We start from the raw sequence: 19324 nt of genomic DNA on the forward strand, positions 1-19324 counted from the left end.
TGTGACTGATGTATGTCAGTTCCAAATTTTGGACTTCTCAACATGGTGCAAATATATAGCCAAAAGGAAGCCATGCAGTAGGAAATGCTCTTGAGGAATGATGAAACGCTTTAGCTTCCTTGCTTCTGCCTTCTGTAATTGTTCCTCAGATGACAAAATACACTTTATGACAAATACACTTTTGCTATGTAGAAGAGCAAATTTTCAAGCTTAAATTTATAACATTATCAGAAAGTAGGCTTTAAATCCAAAAGTAACTTTCTTCCATGTGCGTAGCATTAATAGTCAAATTGTTTCTATGCTTCCATTCAAATATGTTGGAGTACAGAATGCCATCCATATTATGTGGATATATTTCAATGCTTGAAAGAAATGGTCTCAAATTCACACTCCCCTCCTAAATTTACCGTGTGCGTTCCAGGTTTATCGCCAAAGGTGAGAACTAGGGCAGAGCCTCAGCTTTTAGGAACTTCTAACCCAATAAGACATGAATGATTCCACTCTCCTGAGGTCCCTTGATCCCCTGGTGGTGGGAGTGGTTGAAGCTACCAAGTCTGCTACCATATTGAAGGTCTTTTTATTACAATGTTCTAGGCTTTTAACCAGTGTGACATGGCCATTTAGGACACACACTCCCCCAAATGAAGTTATGGGCTTATTTTCCACAGTAGATGATCATTTCATATGCTCAAAGCAGTATTTGTGGATTCTTCAGACAGTTTTCCAAGTTGCACCATTTACCTAGAAAGGTGCTGAAAGGTAGCAGACACAAAGCATTAGCTATGGTTGAGAAAGGGAAAGGCTAAGCTGAAGGAACTGAGGCAGCAAAGGAAATTCCTCGTCCACCGATATTATCCTTTCTGGGAAGCAGGAAGAATAAAACATTTTGCCACATAACCTGCCTAACCTGGTTGCTAACCACAGAACGTCTTTTGCATGAACTGAATGGAAGCTTTGGGACAATTGTTTGCATGGTGCAATGTGGCCTAGATGTTTCTGTGCTGCAAAATATTTTTTTCTTCCTACTTCCCCTTTGTGGAAGTGGCACAGATGAAGTTGAGTGGGATAGCGTTATCATCACTGGGCCTACGTTTGGCCCTAGTAAACAGATTTTTCTTTTCAGTGATGGGAAAACTGGAAGCTTGTGGATAATGGATCTGTAGCACCCCAGGCAAATGTCAGTTCTTCAGCTAAGACTAACCTAGAGCCATCGCTGCTGTTGTAATAGCTTAGCTAAGCTGTGCTTGTCACCAGCTGATGCTTTAACCATCTCCCACACAGCTGTCTGCTCCCAGGAGGCGATGACAGGTCCCTGCCGGTCTGTGATGCCTCGTTGGTACTTCGACATGTACAAGAAAAAGTGCATTCGCTTTATATATGGAGGCTGCGGAGGAAACAGGAACAATTTTGAGTCAGAGGACTATTGTATGGCTGTGTGTAAAAAGATGAGTAAGTCCTGCCTCCCACCTGCCCTCTTGCAGCAAGCTGTTGTCCTGTCTGTCTTCTCATCCTTGACCAGGTCAAGGAAAGAGCTGTGTGTAGCCTTGTTCTATGAATCCTGGTGTCTGCTGAAACGCTGTCTGTCCTGCAGTAGTCTTTATTGTCTGTGCTGCTTTAGGTTTTAGGTCCAGCTTATGTTTCTGCAGCTTGGGAAGACTGGCTTCCCCTTCACACACTGGTCTGCTTCTCTAAACGCATCTCACCTTTGCAAGGTCAATGAAGGCTCAATTGATCCCTTTCTACTTTTTGCAGTTGGAATTGAACATTTTTGTTTCTTAAAACTGCTGCCCTTGTTCACCTCAGCTGACCTCCTTTCTTACTCCCTTCCCATGGAATCCTGCATCCTTTCAAATACTTCCTCCATATGTAGCTACTGGTATGAGATACACGCTGGTACTCTCCCTCTCCCCCCACCCTTTTTTTGAATGGAAGATAACTGCTTCATTTTCTGCACCATTAGAAATATGAGCTGCAGCTTGATGACTCTATTTGATAGCTTGAGGCTTTTGCCTCCTCTCACAATAAAATATCCCCCCAAAAATTAAGTTATTGTTAAATTCCAGCACTTTCCTTTTTGGCTGTTGCAGAGGCCTTTTGAAAGGCTTTTTTGTGCTTTCTAGGGCTTGGCAGTCTGTCTATACAGCAGTAATCCTGTTTACAAAATGGGTTCCATGCAAATGCTTTTGATTAGGTTGATCTGATTGAAGTGGTGGAATAAAAGATGCGGATGTCAGGAGCTTTTTGGACAAAAGTTCATCCCATCCGAGAAGGATTTGGGGGTGGAAATTGGAGCCTCCATATCAAAGCCTGATTCAGAAACACTAAACAGTATGCGACACATCCAGTCTCGGCTTCCATCTGCAGAGAGAGAGAGAGAGAGAATGCCTTTTTACATGTGCAATGTGTGCTGTCTTGCCACTGTTTCACTTAATGCTTACCATGTTGAACTAAAAATGTTGTGGGTTCAAGTGCTGTGTTGCAACTCCCGCTCAGGGCTTTATACAAGGTATTGGATGAAATGTGCAGTTCTGTGAACAAAATCTTTCTGCCTGAAAGCAGTTCAATTTGATATGAGATTTATTGACTTCAAAATGGATTGATCCAGGTGATCAGAATTTGTGATGAACTCATTCTTGCATAGATATTGAGTGATGGCTCTCATTTACTTAAAGTATATTTTTATTTCCTTAAAACATTAGTACCCCGTCTTTTTACCAAATGTATGCAAGGCAGCTAATCAAATAATTGAACAAGAACAATATTTTGAGAATAGCTTAAAATGCTTCGGGAGGAAGAAGATAGAAGCCCAAGTAGATATAATTCTTTGTCATCATCTTGGGGTGGGGTGGGGATATCGGAATTCAAACTCTGGAATGCAAGCATTGGTTGCGACAACAGGAAAAAGTTCTGTCCCCGGTGACAGTATTGGTTCAGATAGCATGGGTACCTGGAGCAGGACCATTGATCTCTGCACAGAAGCAGGTTTATATGAGAAACAGCAGTCCTTCAGATATCCTGGTCCTAGATGGTTTGATGATTCCTAACACTAATTGCTCTTTGCTTCAAAATGGGTCAGGATGCAGACCATGTCCCAGCAATAAGCTGGAAAAGGCATAAACAATAACCTGTCACTTAAAGATAATACTGTAGCATGAACAACTGTTAGGAAAGTCCTAATGGCACAAATATGGTCTAGTCTCATCCTTTCCACTTTGGAAAGCTGTCCAATTTGCTGCAAAGGCAATGTTTTTACTGTGCCTCTTTGTGCTTTGTGCTTCATAGCACTCTCTCTCTCTCTCTCTCTCTCTCTCTCTCTCTCTCTCTCTCACACACACACACACACACACACACAGAGAGAGAGAGAGAGAGAGAGATATGCCATATCACCTGATAAAGTTATTAGGGGTAAATGAAGTTTGAAGTGTGTAAATCTCTCCTTGGGGACTGAATATCTGAAAAATCTGGACATTTCTGCACTAACGATCTGTGGGTAGTTTCACTGAGCAACAAATGTATGCAGCCTTGCATAAACCTCTTGCGAGATTAAAAGCAGCATTCTAAGCAACGGTTTGGTTACTGATCCTGCATAATACTTGCCCACTGTTGGAGAATGGGGTGGTTTTAGAGATATCCCGGTATGTTATTTGTCTTCCCGTAATACCGTGTGAGGTGCTGTAGAAAATTGGCAATTGATAGAAGCGAGAAAGGAGTTCTGGAAGGGATTGTTAAAGCCTGTTTCTGAGAGGGGAATCACTGGCAGCATGTTCCCCTGCCCTGGCACCCTTAGGTACAGCAGCAGCTGACTGATCCAGGGCCATTGACACAACGGGTCCTGTCTTCTGTCTTCTCCCCAGTTCCTCCTACTCCTGTGCCTACTGATGATGTGGATGTCTACTTTGAAACACCAGCCGACGACAATGAGCATGCCCGTTTCCAGAAAGCAAAAGAACAGCTAGAGGTTCGACATCACAACCGCATGGATCGGGTGAGCCTCCTCTTAAACTGTAGCATGGCTGCCCTTATTCTACAAATTCAACTCTGCAACCTCGTTGTGGCTAGCCAGCTGTCTCCAAGCCATCGACTTTAGGCTTTTGCTTTTTAGTTGGGCCAAGTATTTTTTTTTAAAGTTATCTTTTTGGATAGTAAAAGCAATAAACCCTCCAAGCCAAATTGCTCCCTTGAGAGCCTATATTAGAATTGTCTTTCCACAACAGGAATTTTTCTCTGCAGCTTTCTGTTAAACCTTTAACAAATAGTTTTTGGTATTTTTGTTTTTGTTTTGTTTTTTAAAAATATGTTTATATTGGAAGCAGCTGTGGAAATTGTATTGAGTGGTGTATTAAATAACCTAAATGAACTTAGTGTGTTACATGTGGATCAGTCACGCTTCTCCTCACAGACCAGATTTGTGTCTCTTTCTGACCTGTTTAGGTGAAGAAGGAATGGGAAGAAGCAGAGCGCCAGGCCAAGAATCTCCCGAAGGCTGAGAGGCAAACTCTCATGCAGGTAAACTATCATGAAGTTGGTTGTTCTTTCCTAGAGCATGAATGGATGGGTGGCTTTTACAGTTTCCCAACAGTCAGAATAAGACCACTAACTTAAACTGTTTTTGCCATCTAGCTGTTGACCTAGGGATGTCTCATTTCTCATTCATGGGGTTATTTTTCCGTTCTTGGATTCAGTGCTCCTTAGTACCCACTGCTCTTCTGGATGGTAGGAGAAGATGAAATCAACCACTGAGCATGTTGGTGGCTTGTGAAAATAGAACTGTAGAAAACCAGCCATGTTTGCTTCAGCTGAGAGTGCTCAGATGTGGCCCATTTGAAGAACCCACAGATTTTATTTGTTCAAAACTGGTGAAAACCCATGAGGATGAGGAAACCACCTTCCTGGTAAAATAGTTTTGAGAATAAAATCTGCTGTGGCTTTTCGTTGGTTGTGTTCTGGAAGTTGGTTCATACCAGCCGAGAAACATGTAGAGAACAGAATGGTTTGCAAATGAACAATTCCAAATTGATTTTCTTCTATTATCTTTTTAAAATTGTGTTTGCCTTTATTGCCTTTAAATTGGTTTGCAGTGGCATAAGCAAATTTGTTTTCTCTTCATGGCAGAAAATCACAAAATGCCATTTTTTCTAATTTAGCCTTATAAAAATGCAAAGTTTCATAGAAGCTAGTAGCAAAAAAACCACCAGCCTCCTATTCTTCTAAAATTAAACTGCTCAGTCACTTCATCCTGGAGGATTGTAAGGTTGAGGTTTGGAACCTTAGGAAGTAGTTAAGGCGCTGGACCCTCAGTTCAGACATTATTTATTTACAGTATTTATGGCCCACTCTTCATTCAATGTTTTCAATCCCAGAGCAGAGAACACATTAATAAAAATGAACAGAGAGAACCAGTATACAAAAATTACAAAATCATATAAACAGGACACATAAGCAACTAAACAATTCAATTATAAGGCAAACATACAAAAACAGCAACACAAATTAATATTTCCAATTTAACAAAATATGGACCTCAAGGTTAGCAGGGCTGCCAGGTAGTTATATTCGGATGGATTTTCTGGCCTATCCCATCTTTCTTCTCCTTACCAGCTGGTAGAGACAGGGTCTTGAAAACAGCGCCTTAGCAGAAATGCATGGGTTCCTGGAGAGGAGAAAGTGGCTGTTCTGCTTCTCCAATGTTGTGACCACCACCTCCTCTCTGAGAGGCTGTACATTCACACTAAGCCATGGTTTGGCTATGGACTACATTTGAATTGACCCATTGGCAGGCTTTTGGCAAGCCCTCAACTTGTTTGCTGTCACTAAATAGGCAAATGGTCACCAGTACTAAAATAGTTATTCAACTCTGTATCCTGAGAGTGACTGCAGTGTTAGATTATCCACTGACTGCAAGGTTTTTTGCATTTTCTGCTCCAAACTAGTTTTGGACTAAGTTGCAAAGACTGTACTCCACCTGCAGAATACACCTACCATGATATAGATGCCAAATCTGTCTCCCAGGCGTCTTTCAGGTGCTTTCTGACTAAATGCATCTGAAAGTAGCTAATCAGAATAGCAGTAATTAATCTCTTTGCCACCTGTTAACTGCACCATTTTCCTTCTGCAGCGATTCCAGGCAATGGCTAAATCTCTAGAGAAGGAAGCAGCCAGTGAGAAGCAGCAGCTGGTGGAGACTCATCTCGCTCGTGTGGAAGCCATGCTGGATGACCGCCGTCGCATTGCCCTGGAAAATTACCTAGTTGCTCTGCAGACTGATTCTCCACGGGTACGTTCCCCTTGGGATGTTTCAAGTACATGCATTAAAGGGAAGGCCAGGAGTGTCTGGAAGAAGTGCAAACATTGACAGCTAGTGGAAGAAAAGGGTGGGTGGGTGGGAAGAGAGGCAATAATTGATTGAGCAGCTGTAAGGTAGGCATTCTGGGTGTATAGCATTAGTATAATGGCTGCTGAATTTTCCTATAAATCTGAATCCTGTCCAGTTATGTCTTGCCTGGCCTAGCTCCAGCTTCTTGCCTGTGGTGCAGCAGCAGCTCATGTGTCTAGTCCTCGCTATATCACAATATTTTAAGTGTGCTTTGGCTTGCTTTTCATATAAAGCAGATGGACCTTAAGGGGCACAGTTGAAATCACTGGACTATCTTCCATTCTCTATTGGCTCATCAGTTTGCTTTAACTTCTACAGCCTCACCGTATCCTGCAAGCCCTGAAGCGTTACGTCCGGGCAGAGAACAAAGACCGCCTGCACACGATCCGCCATTACCAGCACGTTTTGGCTGTTGATCCAGAAAAGGCAGCGCAGATGAAATCGCAGGTACAGAGTAATCCCCGGGAAACATTTTGTCCCATGTTTTAAGACCCACTCCTAGCTGGGTGTTGCAGTTTATCTCTTCTGCCTCAATGTGCAGACTTTGAGCTGGTTTGGACATCACAATGAACCATAGTCCTTCTGTGCATTTTTGGTATTAACCTGGGATGTGCCTGTTAAACAAAAATAGTGCCTATTTACATTAACCAGAGTTACACAGCTGGGGTGGGTTACTTTTGGGTGCCAGCTGGAGCATAGATGAAACATGGCCACTTCTTGAACTGACAGCACCCATCCCTGATGCATCATTTATTTTGTTGTGCCCATACTGACTCTGTGCTTGTCCTGCCGGCTTGTTGACTGTAATCACTTTCTTGGATTTCTCATGCATCTTTTGCTTTTACTACTTGCCAAAACCTTCTCCCCTTCTTAGCAGAAGTATAGCTTGAGTCTTGAGGCAAAGCATAGAAGCATTTGATCACTTACCCAAGGCTTCGTTTTTGAGGAGCAAATTTTCCTCATTCTTTTCAATATAGGGAAAGGAAATTGTAACACCTCTCTCATGCATTATCCACCAAGCTACCTCTCTGAGCAATTTTGCATTCTTGTTTTAAATTTTGTTTCATAGCCAGGATTGTCGTCTTTGTGACTGAGAGGGTGAGAAGGAAAAAAGGGAAAGCATTAGAAGGCCTTGCCAAGGTCAAACAAGGTCACTAGCAGAGCTGGAAGCCAGTTTTCTGTAAGATGGGTGCCTTGCTGCTAGACAGCGCTGCTTCTGAGCTCTGCCAAGTGATGTTCTTTCAAAGAAAAGAACTGCCAAAGGTGATAAGTGGTTATTTTGCGTTGAATTCAGTAACTTACATTGTCTGCTTGAGAAGCAGGACTGGAGCATGAACCCAATTTCACCCAGCAGCAGTGGAAAATGCTTTCCCATTTGCTTAGATTGCTTAGTTTGGTAAATCTGAAATCCATGCTGCAGATCTAAGTGTATTCACATTTGTACTCTCCAGTGCTGGGGAGTTTTCTGAATGTTTTCCCTTTAGTCATTTGATTGACAAATGTTTCCCTATTCTTTAGTTTTGGCCCATCCTACTCGGATACCTTTTCTGTCATGCAGACTTGTCTTCCCAGGGGATGGAGTCCTGTCTTCACACAGCCATCTCACTTGATTGAGCAGTGTCCCTGCTTGCAAACTGGAGGCTTAAGCCACGATGGGCAGGCTGTGTCGTTGACCAATTGACATGCAAGGGACATGGGTGGTCCCTTTCGATTCCTTACATTTTGGATTCACATCAAGCTCCTCGATCGATCCAGGAGATTGACAGACTGCCACGTGGAAAATTAAATTGCTTTCCTTCTTCTCTTTAAAAGTCAGATACACTTCAGACCATAAGAAGCAGTTCATTAGTGTTCCAGCTTGGTTATCCATATTAATGCATTCCATATCAGCTCCGTAGAATCCATTAATGTGCAGCACCCTCTGCAGGTCAAATACACGGTAGCCATAAATTCAAGAAGCCAGTGGGAAAGGTTGTGCTTGTGTACAGAAACAGGAACCTGGGTTGTAGATATGAAACCACACCCGGCCATTTTGTCCAGGCAAGCCTCCCTGAACAAAGGCCAGCATTGTAAGAGAATGTTACTGCCTCTGCTTTGAACAAAGTGCTGTTAAGCTATGTAACCTCTCCTGAGAAAGCTGTTGCTTAGAGTAATGGGGGGGGGGGGAGAGCATTATTTTATGCTAGTTGTATTGGAAGCATAAGCATGACCCTTCAGATCTATATATAGATTCATGCAGATTTTTCTTCTGCTACATAATAGAAATTATTGCTGGGTCTGGAAGGAGTCTTCCTTTGCCATGCACCCAACTGGACAAACTTCTGAGGTTCTCAGGGTTATGGCTTAAATTCCAGGGAAACTGGATCTTTTCTCACAGTAGAGAACCTGCTATTCTTCTCCTTTTCCTCACCATTGCTTTAGCAACAACAATGAAAGTTTTCTTACATCCTATATTAGGGTGAAACCCAATGCCTGGGTTGCCCAGTTAAGGTGACCTACAGGTGATATCATTGCTTTGCACAGTGCATAGTTATCTTATGGGTTCCTCAGTCACAGCATGTGGTGATGAACACTAGCTTAGATTGTATCTTTCTATGTAAAGATTAAGAACAGCCCTCCTGGATCAGGAGAAAGGCCTACCTAGTCTAGCAGAATACAGTAAACTAAAACATCTACTATGCAGAATACAGTAAACCAGATACTTCTGGAGAGCCCAAATGCAGAATTTGAGTACAAGAGCACTCTCCCCGCTTGTGAATCCCAGAAGCTGCCTCTGACAGTGGAGGTGGAATATAGCCATCATGGCTAGTAGCCAGTGGCAGCGAATGTGAGGATTCTAAAACTCTTTATCTCTAGAGCAGACTTACTTGTTTAAGTAAAAATAGAATTGATACTCTTTGTGAACTCTGCCCTCTCTCTTGGTAGGTCATGACGCATCTCCATGTGATTGAAGAGAGAATGAACCAAAGTCTGTCCCTGCTCTACAAGGTACCTTATGTGGCAGAAGAAATCCAAAGTGAGATTGGTTAGTACCTTTGACCTCTTTTTACGATCCCTAAGCTAGTTCGCCAAAAGCACCAAAGCATTTTGGCACCTGAGATCAACAACAACAACAAAATAGCAGTACAAACCAAGTATATACTTGTGAAAAGTTCCACCCCGAGTATCTAGCAAATTATTTCCTCCATAGACGAATAAAAATAATCCTGACTCGAATCCAAGAGGTTGTGTTGAGTTTCTTGGAAACATCTTCATAGGACAACACTTTCTAACTAACTGAGCAACTACTGCTTACAGATGAGCTCCTTCAAGAACAGCGGGCTGACATGGACCAGTTTACATCTTCCATCTCCGAATCCCCTGTGGACGTCCATGTGAGCTCCGAAGAGAGTGATGAGTCTCCCCTTTTTGATGGCAAGCCCTTCCGTCCATTCCAGGTGAAAACTTTCCCAGCCTCACTGGAAAATGAAGGTATGTAAAATTGTGAAAGTGCTGCTGTATCTGGCCTCAGCTGACACCATAGATCAGCTAGCCAGGTTAACATACTTGTCCTCACTTTTATTCTGGATATTTTTCTTGCCAGAGCTGCTTTAAAAGTAGCTCCTGACAAAAGAGCAAGTAGGCAACTGGTTTCTAATTGTGTCAGACGTTGTCATGTTGAGGCGCCTCCAATTCTATATTCCTTTTTAAGTTTAGTATTCTGATTTTAATTTGAGCACATGACAGTGCAATAATGATCTAGCTTTGCTTTCTTCCCCGGATGCTTATTTTATTTTGAAGCTTGGCTGTGAATTAATTCCCATTTTCTTTCATAGGGCCCTTAGCCCAAGCTCAGTTTCATTGCACCTGTTGCTTGCTTTCTGGTGTTCAGAAGTTGGAATAAAACAAAAGAAGCTAGAACTTGCTATTAATCTAAATGTTGCCCAGGATCTGAGTTAGAAATCGTACACAAGCCTTTTTCTTTTCTCTCCTCTTAATCTCCTTTCTCTGCTATTTTTTTTTTTTTGTTGTTCTTGTGTTTTCCCGCCTGCTATAGATTCTCAGCCGGATTTGTACCATCCAGTGAAAAAAGGTTGGTTCTAAGCTGATCCCTCAAAACGCCTTCTGTCATGCCCCCTGCCTTTCCAGTGTGTTCTGATAGCTTTTGCTTTTAGTTTCATAACATCAACTTCCACCTCCCTCCCTTCTGCTGATATAAAGCTTCAGAGATTAAAGTAGCCACCCCCTGTGCAGAACGAGTCAGTTTGGCTGCCTCTGATTAGTTGACTAATGTTTCAATCATGGTAAACGGTATACATACAGTGTTGGTAACACTGTAATACTGGCTTTAGATATGAGAGTTTGGTGTTCTCTAGCATTGGTAGTAGCATAGTGCTGTGAATGCTAATCAGTTTGTTTTTAGAGCTACTTGGGTGAAATATCAGTTTTATTTTAATTGCACTTTCCCATCTGTTCTGCATCATAAACATTATATGAAATGACAAAGCTTGAGTTGGGCAGATCTTTTGGAATTCTACAGGTTAAAATATGTCCTACTCTGTACAGAAAGACAGAACACTGCTATTCTGTATGAAATACCTTGCAAGGCGTGTTGACCCACAGTGTTTCCAATGGACAAGGCATATTTGCCAAAATGCACACAGCTGCAAATTCCATAAGCCTTCTTTCATTGGGGTTTTAGACCCATGTGCAGGATCCTTTCCTCAGTTTCTCTTCTGGTGTGTTTATTTTTACTGACTTATGTTCCAAGTCCTGCTTTGTAGCAAAAGCTTCTTTTTGAACAAAGGGTGCAACAACTGCTTAGAAGCTGTCCTCTTCTCAATGTGGGCTGTTTTGCATTTCAGCACCTCATAGTGGTATTAAGGACTGACGCTCTTTACTCTTTTCTACAGTGTATCAGGCTTTGTTTTATAATTACTGACTCTGAAGCTACTAGGAAAATCTTAGCAAGTCTCATGCCTCTTGAATCAAGTTTCAACATGAATAAGCAACCGGTGTAGCTGCTTCAGGAAAAGGGTTATGCTAATTCCGAGAGCTGCCTTAGCTAGCACCAATGTTCTGCTGCAGACCAACTTCAAGGGCAGTCCCACATAAAATGCATTGTAATAGTCTAATCTGGAGGTCACCAGAGCATGGAATCCAGTGGCCAAGTCAATCCTGTGCAGAAAGAGCTGGAGCTGGTGCATCAGCTGGAGCTAGAAATAGACTCTCCTGTCCAACAAGGCCACCCAAGCCTCCAGCAACAAATGATGGATTGAGGAGTTCTTGCAAGCTATGCACCTGCTCCTCCTTGTGGACAGCAACCATGTACAGAGCAAGCCATTTCCTTGCAAACATAACACCTCTGTCTTACCTGAATCCAGCCTCAATTTATTGGCCCACATCCAGCCCATCGCCACCTCCAAACCCGGAACACAATTGAAGCTCTTGTCCATTGAAATTGATTGGGTCTGTCTTCATAACTGCCCTGGAGTGAGCTTCACCTCACTAGGTAAACATGGCTGACCCAAACCAAGAGGAAACAGAACATTTTGCAGTCCATTCCTAGCTGAGTTGAGGCAGCTGTGAACTGTGGTGCATTTGTTTCTGCCTTCCTTTCCTGTTTTGTTTTTTGTTTTTGTTTTTTTAGCACAGTGCCTGCCAGCTAGCGCTGCTTTTTACCCAGAGATGTATGTGAGATATAAAGAGCTTTTCCTCCAACAACTATTCCACTTAAGGCTGTTAAATGGTGCAGAACTATCTAATGGTACCTGTCTTAGCTGCTGAATTCCCTGCCCGAAGCCTTTGCTGTGCTGGCTCCTGAGAACTGGAAGTGCCAGAGAAAGGCCTATAAACGCCTGAGGTTGACTAACCTGGAATGGTTAGGCTGAAAGTCTTTAGAAAATATCAATGATTGACTTTCACACTAAAAAAGCTACCAGGCTTAGTGAGCAAGGTAAACTTCCTGGAGCATGATTGGAATCTGAAATGCCATTTCCTGAACAACTTAGGCGGAGGCAGTAAAATCAGACACTTTGTCATGAATTGCTTTTAGTGGAACAGGTGAGCTGGGTTCTTTGACCAAATCAAGCACTTTGGTTTAAATGCAACCAATTTTCTGCAACCAATTCAGTGCTTATGCAAAAGAAAAAGAAAAAAAAATAAATTCTGATATGGATATCCCCTCACATGTACTCCAGCTTTAAATAAATTGGTTTTAATATTTGCATTGTTTCCTTAAAAACTAATATTCTCAGTTTCAAGAAAATGTTCCTAAAGGTGTTGGTGAGGTCCCAGTAGAAATAGATGGCAAATGTAAATATAAAATGGATGCATATAGACAATAGAGACCGAACAAGGCACATGCATGTCCACAGTGTAATTTGAAATCCTTTAGCATCTCTTTAAATAAATGTACATAAGTAGTTCACTTGAAAAGGTCACACAGTGTAAATCCTTGCTCAGCCATAAATGGGGAGGACGAAAATTATGCATGCCACTTTGAGTTCCTTGGAGGAAAGGGGGGATAGAAATGTCAACAACGATACTGTTTTTGGAAAATAATTTTATATTAATCAATGGTGTGACATTAAAGCCAACCATTCATAACCCCCCAGATAAACCCGCAAACTTCTTGATCATGCCTGCAAATTGACAATGTATTATGTGGCACGAATATGGCTGTGTACTAGATTTATATATCAGTTTGGAAGCTAACGTGGCTTAAATTCACTTTGTGAAGTACGTCACAACAGTTAGCCCAGATGGATTTTTCTAAAACAGTTTCCTTCACAGTGGCAAAGAGCTGCGGTCAATTAAGGCTGGCTTTGTAGCACCTGCATAGGTCTCTGCATCCCCTCTCACAGGTAGCCTTTCCCAGGCTTGGCTGAGAGTGATCAGGTTGCCCACACCTCAGTCATAGGGATGTGTTACAGGCAAGATGCATTGACGGCGAGTGCCACATCTGTGCTGGCTTTTGTGACAGTGACCTTTTGCCAGCTGCCATGTTCTGCATCTTGACATGTATTGGCTTCCTCGTTTGAGCATACCTCAGTGTGCCTATCGTCCTACGCCTGCCTGGTGAGCAGAATACAGTGAGCCTGCAACTTACACACACTTAACTCGTGCACATTCAGCTTTATGTGCATGGCTAAAAATAACAAAAATTGGAAAGGGGGAAAAACAACTTTTGCAATCCCACCCACTATTGAATCCAATGTGTTTTCACAACACGTTACTTTGGCTTTAGGTGCGCTTCCCAGAATGTAACCCCCATGTAAGTTTGCAGGCTTACTGTACTTGAACCACGAAGGTGTTTGCCTTTTAAAATGAGCTAACGTGTCACCAGCAGATGGAATAGATCAGCTTTCATTTCATAGGCACAAAGGGAGCTGGGTCAGTTTACTTGGCACCCTTGATGCAGGATCAGTCCCCCACCACAATGCTTCGTCTCTTTCTGCTTGCTGTTTTTAGACTTCCTTTGGTGTTGGCATCCTATACGATGTCTAATCTGCCCACATGCTCTAGGCAAAATGTGACTGCACCACTATTTGGCATTTTCAGGCAGTGAAAACAAAAGAAAGTCACTGTGACAGATGCCCCAAAACACAATTAATCATTCACGTGCCCTCAAAGAACCTTGCTAACAGAATACATGAACTCGTCCCTGAGCACAACAAATGGTAGGGCAAGATGTGCAATCAGTTATGAAGTGTTTAACTGGTGTATATTATATTACCTTTGCACCATACGAAGCAAAATTTGGATATGTGGAGCATCTCAGGAATCCAGTGGCTACCTTGGATCCTTCTGCAAATCCATAATGCCTGCCGACATTTTGCAATGTTCAGATATCAGATGCTCTTTGTGACTTGAGTGGTTTGACTGTTGCATCAGTCTCTTCTGCTCTTCCTCCCGATCAATGTATGAAAGCTCAGGTCTTAATGGAAATGCAGAGCGGGCTTGTTGATATCCTCCTCCATTATCACATGCAGTGTTTCATTGGGAACAGGCTGGCTGATATTTGGAACTTCATTTGCTCCTCCCTTGAAATTGATTCTGGACTTGAGCCAGACACAGGACAGGAACTCATTAAGTTTGCTCAGTGGGTGAGCTGTTTGGAATGACTTTGAGGCACGTTCCCTAGTTAGTTGCTGATGTGCAGGCTTTCTAAAGGGACAGTGCTGACTTTGCTGTGGCAAGAATATCTCTTGCATGCTGGCTCACATCCTGGTTTCATGGGGCATTTATAGCAGCCTCTAGGGACATCTCCCCTGGACTCCCATTGCTTTGTGCCATATCATACTAGCTGACTGTAGAATGGGTGTGTGCTTGAACCTTCTGGAAAAACTTCCATCATTTCCCCCCCATTTGCCAGCCCCTCCCCCCTTCCCATTGTTTGTCTTGCTAGCATAACACTTTGGTGTCCTTCTAACAAGTGCATAATAAGGAGATCTAATAATATGTATATATACGAGAAGCTAGGAATCGTAGTGTGCCATACAGACCGGGTACCATACAGACAGGACAAAATGGCCTTTCCCATTATCTGATCTCCTTTGTTTCTTCTGCACAGGATCTGGCATGGCTGACCTGGATGGACTGATTGGGGCAGAAGAGAAAGTAATCAACAGCAAGAACAAGCTGGACGAGAATGTGGTACGTCCTTTTGCATTTTTATTAATTTTTTTGCAGAAAACACGGAGCCTGAGATGTGGCTTGCTTTCATGTCGCCCGCTGCTTGCTTGATAGTCACTAGACTCATTCCATATGGTGCAGGGGAGGCGTAGATTACTGACTTGCAGCTCCCGCAGGCTTCCCGCATGTGTCAGAGACGGAAGGGTAGGAGTGTGAGGGAAGCAGAGCTAGCATCCTCGCCCTGGACAGCTTTATGGATGTGGGAGGCGGAACAGAACCCTTTGGTGCTCTGGCACAGGCTCCACCGACAGATTTGTCAGCTATTTTGAGTGGCAGCATCTTCTGTCAAGTGTAGCAGGCTGCAGTGTTTAGAGCTGATGCTGAGATGTACTCTGTGTTTGCACCTCCTGTCTACATCCTTGTTGAAAACTGTAAATAGGAGCTTGTTCGGAGGCAAATTACTGTATCTGGTTGATGGAACTCAAACTAGGCTTATTCCACTAAAATGTAGCCAGCTGACATCTATGTCGCATCACAAGCATTCTCCACCACCAGGGAAAGCTTTAAATATAACCTAACAAGATAGAGGTAGGTAGGTAGGTAGGTAGGTAGGTAGGTAGGTAGAGAGAGAGAGAGAGAGAGAGAGAGAGAGAGAGAGAGAGAGAGAGAGAGAGAGAGAGATAGTCACTTGAACCTTCCTACGTCTTGTTGGCTGCTGTACCAGCATCTTGCTGGGCTTCCCTGGCAGCCATGCATATTTAGTGTGAAGGAGCCCTGCATGCACACAAATGCGCACACGTAGGGACTTCTATTTGGGAACAGGAGGCCTGATTAGCCAGGATTCCTGCTTGAGTGGAGGAGTCCCTGTGTATGTGCAGTTGTATGTATGTGCACCTCCTTTACACTGAATATGTGGTGCATAGCCACCATAGTTAGTGAGCCAGATTCCTTTCTCTTGCGTTTGGTGTTTGATGCCTTCTTTTACTGGTTTTGCAAAAGCCCTACCTTTTTAGCCCTGGAAGCTATTGGGGCTTTGCTAAGCACATGAAACCCGAGCCAGAGAGACTGGTGTAATGACTTAGCAGAGTTTTGCTAGCTATTTGTTTAGTTTAGAAGCTGCTCCTTTTTGCAAACCCAAGGTGATTTTTTTATGCACACCCCTGCCCAGTATTCCTCCTTTCTGTCATTAGCTCCTTGTGTAAAATTCCTTCATGACTGTTTTCAGGTAATTGATGAAACCCTTGATGTGAAGGAAATGATTTTCAATCCTGAGCGAGTCGGTGGACTGGTGGATGAGCCGGTATGTATATAGCCACCACCCCAGGCTTGCTGTTAGGGGACTTCATGCCCTGACCTGGGTGTTAAGTAGCACTGTGTATACCTCTTCTAGTTCTGAATACGCCATGAGCGTTGCAAAGAGCAGTGGGCCAGGATTTCCTGGAAGAAACGTTTTGTTATTGGCCACGTAGGAGACACGTAAGCAGAAGAGGTCCCATGTGTGTGTCACATATCTGAGAAGGTGTTTTGCAAGGTGTCCCCCGCCAGCCAGATCACAGTGAGAGGGATCAGGGCAAGACCATGACCAGGCACATCTCATGCTTGCTGTGGCAGTTGGTCAAAGGAAGGTGCCTCCCAAGCTAGTTTAGTCATGTTCATTTCCAGCTCTCAGCCCCTACACGTCACTTCTTCCTGTGCAGGAAAACGACAACGCGCTCCGTGACGACTTCAGCTTCAGCAGCAGTGCTCTCATTGGTCTCCTGGTGATCGCTGTTGCCATAGCCACAGTCATCGTCATCAGCTTGGTGATGCTGAGGAAGAGGCAGTATGGAACCATCAGCCATGGGATCGTAGAGGTGAGAGGGGCCTCGAGATTCATCGCCTCTGAGAGGGGGGGGGGCTGGATCAACCTGCTGGGTGGGGGAATGGGGTGGCAGCAGTTGCTCTCTGCCGATTTGAGCGTTTGGCAGTCAGTGGCCTTATGTGGTTCAAAGCAGTTCGCTGAAGGTATAGCTTTAAAAAGAGAGAGCGAACTTCTATTATCCTCTCAGTTCACACGTGCACAGAACATACAAATCATCAGATTCAGAGCAGTGACTGGAAAATCACTGACATTTTAGCTTTTGGCTTGATCATGTGCGATAAGGCATGTGGGAAAGAGCATTCAGACGGGAGTTGAGGCTGCTTTTCTTAGGGAGATGATGGAAGTTGAATCTCTTGCAACAAAGACCTCAGCTTTAAGAGATTAATACCCTTAAATTCTATCCAGGGAGCAGGCTCCACAAATGCGTTTAGCCCAAGATGCTTTCATGCCTTTTCTTCACTCGCTAACAGTTGGTTCTCTTCTTTGAAGGTTGACCCGATGCTCACGCCAGAGGAGCGGCATCTGAATAAGATGCAAAACCATGGATACGAGAATCCAACTTACAAATACTTGGAGCAGATGCAGATTTAAAAGTTGTTGAAACCACCGCAGCCCTGACCAGCAAAGGATCAGGGTAGGAAGGGCCAAAAATGGTCCAGTATTTTGGATCAGCTGTTGACCAACTTTTGCTTGAAGAGGACTTCATATTACATTCAGAACTCCTGGATCATTTAAGACTTAATTACTACTGTAGAGTTGCAAATTCCATTCTTTTAAATGGGTGAGGAAATGATAATATAACAATATATGATATATAAACCTTAAATGGGAAAATGGATCTATTGCAGATATTTGAGATGTAGTTTTTTTTTCTTTTTTTAAAGAAACTTAATCTAATGAGAGAAAATCCCAGTGCTGTCGTATTGTCTGATAACAAACTCTCTGTATAAATGAGAAATGTTGTTTTATTTCTGATACACCACTTGTATATTCAAGGTCATGTACCAACCGCATTGTATAAACAAGACATTTGAGGCTCTTTGGTCATTCTAGCTTTTATATATATACACACATATATATAAAAGCAGTATTCCTTTTTTAAAATAAAGTTTTCACCAAAGTCACCAAAAAATTGAAATATTGGGGTTTAGGGTCTTTGGGAGACAAATAAATAACCAGGGAAGCAAATCACAATAATGGAAACCTTATATAAATTCTCAGATTCCAGTGACCTGTGCACGTCTTCTTCTTCTGTGTGGCTTGGTTTTCAAAAATCCTAGATCCTATAGAGGTAAGGAGAGGAAATGCTTCTGCCTTAGTGAAATATTGGGACCTGGTTTGTGCAGATTGGGATTGCACACTTTGTCCACTTTTCTGAACCTGGTCCTTATAGAATTGGAAGCCTGCAACGTTCGACTTCAAATCCTTTCCCTGCAGCCTAAGCCAGCCTCCCTTAGCAGCCACTATTCTAAGAGACCCCTTCTTTGTTAATGTACCCAGGCCCACTCCTTTCATGGTTAATCATGACCGTTACAGAATAGGGAGGCTGTTGTGTCTTCCCAAGGAAGCTGGAGTCAACCCTGGGGTGTCTTCATAACAGGAGACACCTGATACAGTTGCAAATAGCCCAGGCATTTGGGGGAGCCCATGAATTATTGCCACTTTGCTCTCCATTATGGGTGGGGTTAGGGAGGGTAGAGGGGATAATGTCCGAGCTATGGAGAAGGGAAGGGAATTTGTGAAGCATCACGGACACTGATCCGTTCACCACCATGTCTTTGTAATGCTTGTATAGTTGGTGTTAATGCTCACAGCTTTTTTAAAAATTCTGGAGGTTCTGGTAACCTGTGGTGTATTATTTTATTTTCTATTTTCTGTGACCTTTCTTTTCCCCTCCATCCCTTACCATGTCTCTTCCCACTATGCACAGATTTACTTAACCTGCAAACTCCTTAGTGTGGTCTGTGGGGAATGTAAAAAGTTGGAATCACATCAATAAACACTTTAACTTCCAGATCGGTTCCTGTGTCTATCCATAAAGGCGCCTGGTGGTCTCCCATATTTTCTAGCTGGAGCTCTGGGAAGTTGTAAATGTAACCCATAGCTTTAAATTGGGTTTGCCATAAACCTCAAGGACTCTTGAGAGTCTCTTGCTACTGAGTGAGGAGGCTCTTTGCCTTGGCCTCCCCTAGCTTTTCATTAACATTACCTTACAGAGCAATGGCAGTGCCCAAAGTTGTTGGGTTTATTGTAATGGCTGTGTTGCCAAGTTGCAGCTGCTCGCTTGTGAATTGATTTGCTCCCAGAAGGCACTGTACTTTGCTAGACCGATCAGAAATACAAAATTTAATGCTTGGTAAGGGATAAAAAAGAGACAAGAGGCCATCAAGACCCATTGGGTCATCCTGGCATTTTTGATCTCAGGTTATTCTTTCCCGTGAGCGGTGGAATGACACAGAGCAGCTGGAAACACC

At 43.1% G+C, this 19324-nt stretch overlaps 1 protein-coding gene across 6 annotated transcripts in view; it reads left to right on the forward strand.

Annotated features, from left to right (window-relative positions):
• The window catches only part of APLP2 (amyloid beta precursor like protein 2), a 54164-nt gene extending 35300 nt beyond the window's left edge, over positions 1-18864 (forward strand). Inside the window, exons 7-18 of one of the 6 annotated variants that reach the window (XM_081889799.1) lie at positions 1282-1449; positions 3855-3985; positions 4432-4506; positions 6116-6274; positions 6692-6820; positions 9299-9398; positions 9671-9844; positions 10410-10445; positions 14928-15010; positions 16215-16289; positions 16687-16842; positions 17340-18864. In XM_081889799.1, the coding sequence (XP_081745925.1) occupies positions 1282-1449; positions 3855-3985; positions 4432-4506; positions 6116-6274; positions 6692-6820; positions 9299-9398; positions 9671-9844; positions 10410-10445; positions 14928-15010; positions 16215-16289; positions 16687-16842; positions 17340-17441 (1388 nt within the window). In that variant the 3' untranslated portion in view covers positions 17442-18864. The remainder of the gene's footprint in view (positions 1-1281; positions 1450-3854; positions 3986-4431; positions 4507-6115; positions 6275-6691; positions 6821-9298; positions 9399-9670; positions 9845-10409; positions 10446-14927; positions 15011-16214; positions 16290-16686; positions 16843-17339) is intronic. The other 5 variants (XM_081889801.1, XM_081889800.1, XM_081889803.1 and 2 more) reach the window with 5 other exon arrangements.
• Positions 18865-19324: the final 460 nt, after the last annotated feature.

Source organism: Podarcis melisellensis (genome assembly GCF_964234715.1).
Source record: "Podarcis melisellensis genome assembly, chromosome: 15".
Classification (NCBI taxonomy): domain Eukaryota; kingdom Metazoa; phylum Chordata; class Lepidosauria; order Squamata; family Lacertidae; genus Podarcis; species Podarcis melisellensis.